Below are 12,009 nucleotides of genomic sequence, written 5' to 3'. Positions count from 1 at the left end.
AATGGTAGTTGCATATGTGGTCCTTGAGACATGCCAACAACCAAAAAACGTTTTTGCTCTTCCAAAGAGGACATTCGATTCTTCAACAACTCGTTCTCCTTCTTGAACTTACGGAACTCCATCTGAAGTACATCAGACCAAGCATTTGTTGTGGTTAAGTCCTCCCTCAATTTTTGGGTCCATTCAGTCATAGATGTCTTTGAACTCCAAGTGCTACTAGAATCTCCTTGTCGACGTGGAGCTATATCCTCAAAATAAATCGTGGAAGCCATGGATCCACAACCATACATACACTTTTTTTGTCCTACATGTCATCAACTTGAACATTGTATTGACCTCATGTGTAATAGGAGCTTTCATAATCGTCTCATCCTCGTATGGCGTCAACGACTCAGCTATACATGTCTACATAGATTCCTGTGAGAAAGAATATAATTTTTATTGCTTATGAGAATTATAATTATTTTAAGAATTATTATATAAAATTTTTTCACTAAATTTCGAATATAAAACTTACATTCACAAGTTGTGACCGCTCATCAACGAACGTCCCATCTCCATGCCTATGTGTGTGTACATACAGCTCCCATGATGTAAGGTCTCGCCCATACCTTTGAAGCTGTATTCAAAATTGAATAACAATAACAATAATATTATTACTTACTACAATAAATATTATTATAAGAAGTCCGTACGATAGAAAACGTTGAAAATAAACAAGTTAGTTACTAGAGTAGCTCCATGTTCAGCATATGATTTCAATCATGCAATATGCTTGGTCGTGCTTGTCCCTGGGCTGATAGGCTCTGAAACGTCCACTACTTCACATTTTTTTATATATATAAATCACAATCTTGAAAATTACTAATTAAAATAACTTAAAATTTCTATAAATCATAATAATTTAACATTTGAAAGCTCAAGTGCATAAAAATCCATTAATTGTCAACTAACAAAAAATCTACATCGACCTTTAAAAAGACCAACTAACATCAAAATAAAGCATAAAAATCTCTAATAAAATCATTAACAATAATTTTTTAAATCTTTTATCTATCAAGCTAATGCGAAAAATAGATGTCCCTTGGGAGTGTACTGCCGTACTCGATCCACTCAAGTGTCAGCGCCTCCTCATATCATCAAATCCTGCAACATTCAAACCTAGTGAGTCTAATGACTCAGCACGTTCTAAACATGAGTAGCAAATAATATATATACAATCACAAGCATTAAAATCATTCTTTTATTTAAAATAACTTTTAAGCATAAATAAATCTAAAAAATAAAATCATTTAATCGTAAAACTTTCAATCTTTTATCATTTTGGGTGAAGTTTGATCCTCGAAAGTGACTAGCATTTTATCTTCTGGTCGACTGATCAGTTTTCAGCTCCACATGGCCCATTGGGACGGGCACTAGGCACTGCCATGAAAATACGATCGCCGGGCTCCCTCTAGGGCATTTTCCCGTGAACGGGCTCCCTCTAGGTCCTTCTCCCTCACGACATTCTCATAAAGTTGTAAGTTAACCGATCTTTCTTAAAAAAGATCCCCCACATATCCTCTATCATTTGTCACAGTCAATTCACATCCTTCAAAATATTTTTCTTTTTTTTAAAGCATAAAATAACATGACTTTCAAAAATAGCATTTTAACAATAAAAATTGCACAGCTTTACCATAAATCATAAATTATCATATTTTCATCAAAATCATCATTTTATATCATTTAACATGCGTTATGATCCGTCGGGACGCTGCCAACCTTTTTTTTCGTATTACCCGAGTGTAAAATGACCATTTTGTCCCTAGACGTAATATTTCTCAATTTTGACTTTTTCTTATTTTTATTGACATGGCTTATCCCAAATAATTATTTAAGCTTATATCTAATGTTTAATAATTATAATTAGTTTAAATTCATGGGTTCGATTTAATTTCTTATTTAATCATTCGAGAAGCGTTAAATTCTCGATTTAATTCAAACTTAAATATTTTCTTCCCATATTTTAAACATAGACATTTTATTATCTAAACTACCCTTGTGAGTCGTGAGCCACCCCCGTGGGCCTACGATTCAAACCTTTTTCTATTGAATTCAATTTTTGACCCTTGCATGAACCCACCGAGCCATCACCCAATTTTCTCAAACCATGCCCGAGCCATCTCGAGCCAAACCCTGAGCAACCCTCCTAAGGACACTACTGACCAGCCATGACCCCTTGAACGAGGCCCTACATGCCGCACGAGCCCTGCACGTAAGACTCTAGCTGCGCAAGAGCTTCCTACCTTCACTAGGACTCCTAATCGATCTAGGAGACCATTAGCTACCTATCCAACGATCACCTTTGACCCTCACCGACCCTGGACCAATCTCAAACCCAATCGAGCTAGCCTCGAGCCCCTTGGTCCACGCTGTAGTCGCTGCATCAGAACAAGAGCAGCCGCGCGAGTTCCCTCATGCTGTGGTCGAGCCACCAGCGAGCCACCCTGCGCCAGCCCTTGACCCGAACCCTGACCATTCTCTCTAGACCCAACTGGACCAACCCTAAACCACCTAGCCCTATCCGCGAGCCCCCTTGGCTACTGCTACCTTACCCGAGCCTGGGGGAAGAGTCCCTCTTCGCGTGGACTCTTACCCAGCCTAAGAACTCGAGTCCTAACCCTACTAGGACTCTTCCCCAACCCTTGAACACGTCCAACCCATCTACTTAGTCGAGCCTTGCGCAGCCATGCACCGAACCGTCCCTTGAATCGAGTGTGAACCATTCAAAAACCCTAGGATTCTTGCTAACTCACATGAAACCTTTAATTTTGTTGTCCATCCCTCGGTTCTTCTTAATTTTGTTTATGTTCTATCCATAAATCATCCTATATTGGCAGCGTACTCGTTGGAAATCATATTACGTTCATATATACGTAAAAATTTTCAAAACTTAAGAACACTTTTTAAAGTATTACGCGGTATGATTAGGTCGAATAACTCCAACATTTTTCATGCAAAAGTACATAAAACATGCACATAATAGTTTGAATGATGCGTCAAAGAGTTTAGAAAACGTGCCTTCGCGTTTAAAACGCTCGAATATGCAATCGTTGGCGAGGATGCGAAGATGGACAACCGGGAGACGAAGAACCCTAGCTTTTCTTCCTTTCCTATATTTCGAATTTTTTGTGTGTGTAGGTGTGTATTTTTCGGCTGCTATGTGTGTTTAGAAGCCTAGTTTTTCAATTTATAAAATTTAATTTGCATGTTAATGGGCTTAGATTTTGGGCTTCCAATTATAGGAGCAATTTGGCCTACTCAATTTAGTTAAATTAGGCTCAATAACTCTTATCTAATTGAAACCTAAAACCTTATAAAAATTAGTTTCCAAAAATAATATTTTGATCTTTTAAAATTTTTCTTTTGTCCAAAACCGGCTTCCCGGGTAAAATCGCGCTCGTCTCGTAAAATAATTCAAACTCTACCATTTTTAGAAAAATTTATCCATNTTTTTTAGAAAAATTTATCCATTTTTATTCATATTAAGAAGCCTTGAAAATATTTAGTGAAAAATATTTATTCTTGTCTTGGTCGTCCCCGGTCTCCTTTCCCCAGCCTATTATCGAATATTCAGGTAAAATCCTTCAATTTCATGAAATCATGCCATATAATCATTTAATCATGTAATCATATCTTTAAGCATATAATATGCATCAAATAAGCATTTAAAACCAATTAAATAAAACAATTATGCAATTTACATAATTTGCATGCATGTGCTTTACATATGTTGGTTTTTCGGACGTTACAGGCTCGCTGTTTCTATTGTCCTTGTTCTTTAAAGCTCGTGCCTTCCAACCTTGATTTTGCCTAATAACATACCAACTAGCCCATTGTTCATCACTTACTGTATGAGGATACCACCCAGAATTTCTCCACGAGTGTGGTGTGGCGATAAAGGTTATCACATTGACTAAACCACATATTTCTGACCAATTTGTCATCCTCTTCGGTCCACTGGTACTTTTTCTGCAAATTTTGAAGTAACATTTATAATTAATTTACATTAAAATTAACATATAAAAAAAACAAAGTAAAGTTTTTGTATTATTGTATTTATGAATAACTCATCCTAGTACCAATGTCTCTGTTCAAGTGTGACATAATTCCATTAATGCCCACTAAGGCAGGTCTGCAACGTGGATATAGAAGTAATGTATCTTGACACCTTGCCATTATTCGACGTAAAAATTATATAGATACTTTAATTAAATCTTATACTAAATTAACAAACTCCAACATATGTACTAATATAATACTATTTATTTTACTAATTTATTTAAAGTAATAAAACAACTTACACGCATCACGTATCGATAAAACTATACGATTATCCACATGCATGCTGCCCTACTGCTGTGAAATCATACTTACAATATACCTATAAATGGAAAGTAAACAAACTACATGCGAAAACATGTGGTATTTCAAGAATCAAACTGATATGCCAATACTCAAAATGAAAATTTGCAATGTCAAATTTTACATTAACTAATTTAAGATGAAGCAACCACATGATAGAACATTATATTACATATTGTTAGTAGTTTAAATAATAAATATAATAATATTTGAATTCATAATTAAATTTTTTACTAACTTAAAAATTAACATGATAAATATTTATGAATATTTATAAACAACATTCAAATTGAAGTATATGTATTACTTAACTTTGATCAAACTATATAAAAATTATTTTTAAAGGGTTAATAAAATTTATTTTTTAAAATTGTTACAAATAATATACATTAAGTACATTAATAATTATTGATAGTAGTTATATATATACATATATAGTAAAAATTTATATAATTATTATCAAATTAACATACATAAATAAATATACTATAACACATGCATCTATTTATATATACTAGTTAGATCTAACATACAATTAAATAGTATAATTTCACATAGATCTTAACAATAAAATATTTATAACATGAAAGTTTTATACTATATATACACATCTAACATATGCATAAAAGTTTTATATTACGGACATACATCTAACACATGTATCTATCTATATATTTCAAAAACATATATATAGATATATATATATGAAAACTTGTTTGAAACGTGGACTTAAAAAATTGAAGCCGAGAACCAAAACTACAAAATTAAACAAAAACACAAGTTATAGTAATTAAAAACATGAAATTTGGAGAAAAGAAGGCAAAAACTCGTCTATACCAAAGAGAAATGACAAAAATCGCTGAAAAAATGAAGGGAAAGGGGTATATATATAGAAGATCAGCGACGAATTAGCCAAAACATCGCTAATTTGAATCTGATTTTCAAAATTATTTGTAAAACATCGCTATGTAATTAATGTGAAATTGTAGCGACGATTGCAATAAAACCGTCGCTAATTTGCCCACGGTTTTTATGGTTTTAAAAACCATGGTAATTTGCCCACAGTTTTCTTAAAACCGTGGGCAAATTAAATTTAGCGACGGCATTTCAAATTCCGTCGTTAATTTGCCCACAATTTTAAGATAACCATCATCAAATTCAATTTAGCAATGATTTTTAGAAAATATCGTTAAATTAGCGTTTTTTTTGTAGTGGCTTTATTTGTATTGTGGATGAACTGTTGTTGGTTTGTGCCTCATTTTATTTGGCAAAATCTTTGACTCATTTTTATTTGGCAAAAACTTGTGTGAGATGGTCTCACGGGTCGTATTTTGTGAGACGAATATCTTATTTTGATCATCCATGAAAAAATATTACTTTTTATGCTAAAAATATTACTTTTTTATTGTGAATATCGATAGGATTGACTCGTCTCACATATAAAAATTCGTGAGACCGTCTCACTAGAGACGTATTCTTTTTATTTACATGTATTTTAAATATTTTGTATGTCATATTTACGAGGATATAATGTCGAAATTTCTACCAGCCGGAAGTCCATTTTAAATTGTTTTTAAAGCTATTTTCCCTTGCAAATTCAAATTAAATTAAATTAATTAGTAATTGATAATTAATAGTATTTAAGTAACTGAACCTCACAATTTTTTTTCATAAAATTCTTCCCATCAAATATAGTAGAACAAATCACAAACGTTTGAATAATTACGTAATGTTGTGTGACATAAATGTGTAATGTTACATTAAACATCTACGATAAAAAAAAGATTAAACTTATAAAATATTGAGTAATAAATTATTTAAAATTGAAATTTAATGATATAAATTAATAAAAAGAGGACAAAATTATTGGCAAAAAAAGGAATTTTGGCTAAAATAAAATGTCACAATCAAAACTTGAATAATAATTAATATTAATCTTGTCAAAACGTACACGCCCTTCTTACGCTAGATAACGTGGGGAAACCTTCGTACGCGGAGAAAATTATTGAGATGACGGACATATAATCATTAGTCAAAGTTTCTAGAGGTAAAGGAGCACAAAAATGCGTAAAAATCGTAGTTGACTTTCATTTCTCGATTGGTTGGACAGCAAATTCGGTTTTGTGTTCGATTCCGATTCATCGGTTTCTTTGTTCTACAGGTAAATTTGTAGCTTCCCTTGTTTTTCTTGTTCCTTTTTTTTTTTCATTGTTTGTTGTCAATTCATTTACTGTTGGCAATTGACGTTTCTTGTTCTTTACTTATTCAGCTGTGAATTATGTGTTGATTTAAACTTTTTCTTGTGATACCCAATTTTTTTTGTTAGAAATTTGGATGTAGGTTGTGAGAAGCGAGTCAGATTGATGTTTTTGATTATAATATAGGTATTTCTTTAAATGGGTTTTCATGTTTTGGCTTGAAGAATCTTCTTTCTCGCGGGGTTTTTTTTATATGTAAATAGTTAAAAGATTGTAGCTTTATGCACAAAAGGTAATGGGTGTTCATTAGATTGTAATTTTGAAGATCTTTGTTGGTGTTTTCTCTGTTTAGGAATTCCTGTGGTTATTATCGATTGTGTTGGTGGTTTTGAAAAGGAGTGTAAATGGGTGAGCACTTGGTGGTGAATGTGGACCAGTTGTCGAAACCTGCTGCAGTTGAGCCTGTCCAGCTGCCACCGCAGCCTTTGGCATGTCTACCCACTGGTAAAGCCCCAGAAGTGGTGGCAGGGTCCTCGTCATCAACTGCGGGGGAACACGATTCGGTGGTGGTGGTGATGGTAGACAATGAGGAGGCAGATGAGGCAGCGCCACTTATAGGAATGGGGGAGTGCCGAATATGCCAGGAGGAAGATTCTGTCAGGAATATGGAGTGTCCTTGTGCTTGTAGTGGGAGTCTTAAGGTAAAGATTCAATTTTCTTGCATCTTTTGTTGGCTTGAGTATGTGGTTGTTTGCACAGGATCTTTATCTAGTAGCATAATATTTCTGTGTTTGTTGCTTGATGTGTAGTGGTTTATCATCATCTTCCTGAAAACGGGGTCCATTGAGGTGTTTAGGCATGAAAGTTTTGATTTTTATAATGATTTTGACTTCAAAGTAAATTTGATCTGCAATTAGAATGTGTGCCTCCTGGCCTTTGAGATTTAAACATTTCTTATTCATTCCATACTGCAACATTTATCAGCTATATAACTATGTAGCAAATCAGATGTTCAACCTCAATTTTCTCCGTAAGTATCCCTATCCAAATGATAGAGAAGTTCCACTTGTCGTCGGAGTGACCATGTACTAAACTACCACAGATAAAGGATAAACCAACTTGAGCATGACATTGTAGGTGCTTGTTTGATCGTATACCCATAATCTTATTTGTTTTAAGTTCTGTGCTATTACAGCTTATCGAAGTCTTCCGTGTCCCAAGATGTTTTCTTCTCTTTTAGCCTCTTTAATTGGGAACTTCAAGTATTTTACTGGGGCATCATTATTTTGCAGTATGCTCACAGAAAATGTGTTCAACGTTGGTGCAACGAAAAGGGAGATATTATATGTGAGATCTGCCATCAGGTACGTGCTTTTGGTGGAAATAGATGCATGCTTTTTAACTCTCAGACCCAAAACTTTGAAACTGATTGCTTTTACCGCTAGATTCATTTGTTGCATGAGTGATGTATATTTTGTAATTATTCTTCATTCCCAAAATGATAGTTGACAGCGTTTCTGTATATATGCACGGGATAATGATGTATTGATGCGATGCTTGTGAAATACTTAACCTTTGACCTGTTGGTTAAGGAAATAAGAACCTTGATATTTTGAAACTCCCCTTGACACATTGCTTATCCATCCAAGAACCTCGGTATCTGAAAGTTTATCTCGACCCATTGTCGGCAAATGGGACAAGAACCTTAGGTATTCAATTGTGAGTCTGTGACGACACAAGGAATGAGAGGACTAGGGAACTCTCTCAAGGCTAAAAAACCTCAAATTTTAAGTAAAAATGCTCAATAGTTTGGAAATAAGTAATTTGAAAATTGGACATAGTGGGTTCTGAGAAGTCTATGCTATCCTTTTAATTGGGTATTTAAGCATAACTTTGAAAATACAAAATTATTCTATGTACTCACTAATGCATTAATAAAAGGAAACAATAGCCCAGACAATAAAAGTAAAGTTTATATGGCCTAATTACATTTAAAATACTAAAAACTAGTCCAACAATTAAATATTAGTTTTGAATTTTGAAATAGCCAATCAGCTTGGATCAAATCACCTCGGATGATATTATTCACTGAAAAATTAATGAGTTTTTTCCTGACGTTATCCTCTACTTAAGTGTTATCATTCTTCGTTTCATTGTGCAGCCATATCAGCCTGGTTATACTGCTCCTCCACGGCCTCCACCAGAGGAGACTACCATTGATATTGGGTATGTCGTGGCTTTATATGTTAGAATTATATACCATTCTTGACTCTAGCTGCTTTTTCTTGATTTAGGAAACAAAATGGATAGTTTAAGTGTAGGATCGTGTACTGTTTGACCACAATTTGTTTTGCTGTGTAAACAATGATCTTGAAAATCAACATATGGATGGAAACTTCCATTTTGTCTCAACATGGAAATAATGACAACCATCTTAGTTAATTTTGTTTTGTGAATTGGTTCTTGCAGTGGAGGATTCTTGCTTTCTGGCACGCCACTGGATTTGCTCGATCCCCGTTTTCGGGTCCTTACTGATGCTGAACGTCGATTATTTGAATCTGACCATGAAGATTATAACGATCCAAATAGCAGCAGTGCTGCGTTCGGCCGTTCAGCGGCTCTAATTGTAAGACTCCTCTGCAAATTCACTATTTTTTATCCATCATGTGTCATTATACCGTATTTGATTGAATTTTAAAGGAATTGGTTTTTATCATCTATATGATCGGGGAAAAAGTGCAAATAAGAAATGATAAACAAAAGATTGACAGAACAAATAGAAGATCAAGTCTGGGGTCATATTTATTTGAAATCTGATTTAACGTGAGATGAAAATAACTTGTCTTGAACCAACAGTTAATGGCCCTCCTGCTGCTACAGCAAGCACTTTCCATCACTGATGATGGAGATACAGATGAAGATGCTGTGACGTTTTTCTCTGTAAGTCGATAGTAACTTAATTTTGTGCAGTTCGCTACACAGTTGATGCTGTGATTCGAGTCTCATTAGAATCTACAACGTGCAGCTGATCATACTACGAGCTATTGGCTTTCTTCTGCCCTTCTACATTATGATATGGGCAATCAGCATTCTTCAACGCAGGCGGCAACAACAGGTAAATATGCGATAAAGGCAACAATTCACCCTCCCTTTACGTCTACTCATCCTTACTTGGATCTGCCATTTGGTTGAACAGGAGGCAGCAACGCTAACAGCTGCACAACTGGCGATTGTGGTTCAAGCAGCTCAAAGTAGAGGTCTTTTGGTGGCCTCAGCTGCTGCACCCACAGTCACTCCAGCAGTCAATCCCCAGCAGGAACGTCCTCAGAGAAGCACCGCGTAATGTGCTTCATGCATCCTACTGTGCAGAAGATGATTCATGTTTTTTCCTTTTTAATTATCTCCCATGTGTGTATATGAATGAATACCTGCCTCTCACGAGCTTAACTATCACTCGTTTGACATCGAGTTTTCGCTCCAATCCACATTCATAAAAACTATATACATTTGATTTACGTTTCGTATTCATGTACAACTAGTACCAGTTCTAAGGAGCCTCAAGTTACTCCTAGTAACAGCATAGAGTAGCCTAAGTGCGTGTATGCACATGAATCTTTAGAAATATTACTGAGTCATTCAAGGTGCGACCGCCTGTGTCGTCCAGGTACGATCAAGAGTGAGGCAAAAGTGAAGGAAGAGTTCTCTGTTATGTATTGTCCAGGTAATACAAGTAGTGTAATTCTTTGCTTTGTTGATTGATATTTCAATCCAGTACTCCTTTTCAGTGCATCATATTTATGCACCTCATGTACAAAGAGAGTCTTGGATGTCAATTATAGTTTTTTTTTTTGTATGACATTTTATTTCCTGAAATTCTCCTCCTCAACTAAATATGTATTATAATATATTATTTTTGTTATTTGCTAAAATACATATTACTTTAGTTATAATATAATACATTAGGATTAGATATTAAAAAATAGGAATGTTTTTTTTTTTATATAATTTTGTTTTCTGTGCTTCTAAAATATTTTCGTAGAAATATGTACTTGCACAATATATATTTTAAAAAAATTATTGAAGATTGTGATAAAATTTAAAATCATTTACTGAAAGGGATATTTTTATCACTTAATTGTCAAGCAGGTTTTTTCGATTGAGTATTGATTAGTGTGATAAATTAGCGGTCGAAACACATGCGTTACATATGCAAAAGTTAACTATAAATCCCAATTATAGAGATATGAGGCGACTGTTATTTTATTTGGATATTAAAATTTTTGAACCTCTTTGCGTATTTTCAATTTTTTTTAAAAAATCTCTTCCATAAGTTGTGTTTTTATCTTTATGAATTTATGAATTATATTTATGCATAAATAGATAATTTAGTTCACTATTATTTTATATTTATAATAGTCGGTATCATAGATGTTTTTGCCTCTGCCTTCATATATTTTATATTTTTTTTATTTTTATGTTGTCATTTTCAATTTAGCAAATGCTCTCTAACATTTTTTGACCATTGCTTCTCTGACCTAACATCATATCCGGGCCTGATTGGGAGAGATGCAATGTGTGAAATTTTATAGCTAATATCCAATATCAAGAAACTATCTGAAGGTTTACTTTCTTGATTTTATCGGCCGTGTGTCACTTAGTTGTACCTCAGTCCATATTCGCGAATTTCCTAGTATCTGCTATAGATTGAAGGAAGAGAACTCTTGAAAGGAAATGCATTTGATAAGCACTGTGTTGGAAAATCATTCATTACACATTTCCATAAGCTAATACATCGCAAATTATAATAATTTCTGATGATATCCGGGTGAATCGGGAATGAAGTACGTGGGCAATTCACCGTGTAATAATGATAGTTTAGGAAATTTGAGTATGGATAATGACTTTAATAACATCTGCAAACAAGAAAGGAACTCGTGAATGAACGTCGGAGGAGTGTCCGGCGTAACCACTCCGATGCTAAAGTCAGCATGTTTAAAGATGAAGAACACAAGCAATATCTGTGGAAATATATGCGTGCTTGAGAGTTAAAAGTTTTCAGAATCTGTAAATGACATTAATACGTGTTATTTATATTAGTGAATCACATCATTACCTTGTTTTCAGTGCCACCCACTAGGTAAGGTAAGTTGGCGGCCAATACCTTCTGATGAATTTTCTCACACGCCAAACCCATGTTGTTCTGACTGATAAGATCGTCCATATCAATCACAGTCGAGTGTGGTGCAATTCTCGAGGTAGCCCGGGTGGCAAGGTACCCGGGTGCTAATATGAGAGCCAGGGCTCTTGACTGCCCGGGAAGAGGCTAAGCGCCTGGCCTATTGAGGAGAGTACCCGGCATCTGGGCTATCCAATTAATACTCCGGTCATCCATGACTCGGATCCT

General features: G+C 34.6%; 1 protein-coding gene across 1 annotated transcript; it reads left to right on the top strand.

The window, feature by feature from the left end:
- The first annotated feature begins 6,357 nt into the window (after window positions 1-6,357).
- LOC140975371 (uncharacterized) lies at window positions 6,358-10,394 on the top strand. The gene is made up of 8 exons (XM_073439044.1): window positions 6,358-6,568; window positions 6,958-7,306; window positions 7,898-7,969; window positions 8,767-8,831; window positions 9,075-9,231; window positions 9,462-9,545; window positions 9,631-9,720; window positions 9,802-10,394. Exons 2-8 carry the CDS (start codon window positions 7,010-7,012, stop codon window positions 9,946-9,948), a joined length of 912 nt encoding a protein of 303 aa, XP_073295145.1. The 5' UTR covers window positions 6,358-6,568; window positions 6,958-7,009; the 3' UTR covers window positions 9,949-10,394.
- Window positions 10,395-12,009: the final 1,615 nt, after the last annotated feature.

The sequence above is a fragment of the Primulina huaijiensis genome, chromosome 4 (genome assembly GCF_012295235.1).
Source record: "Primulina huaijiensis isolate GDHJ02 chromosome 4, ASM1229523v2, whole genome shotgun sequence".
Classification (NCBI taxonomy): Eukaryota; Viridiplantae; Streptophyta; class Magnoliopsida; order Lamiales; family Gesneriaceae; genus Primulina; species Primulina huaijiensis.
This window is presented reverse-complemented; position numbering and strand designations above follow the sequence as displayed.

Bases quoted from the DNA above. Each gene is read 5' to 3' on its own strand.
- LOC140975371 (XM_073439044.1), top strand. From the start codon at position 7,010: ATGGGTGAGCACTTGGTGGTGAATGTGGACCAGTTGTCGAAACCTGCT. The intron at 8,832-9,074 runs GTATGTCGTGGC...TGGTTCTTGCAG, and splicing joins GAGACTACCATTGATATTGG to TGGAGGATTCTTGCTTTCTG. The intron at 9,232-9,461 runs GTAAGACTCCTC...TTGAACCAACAG, and splicing joins GCCGTTCAGCGGCTCTAATT to TTAATGGCCCTCCTGCTGCT.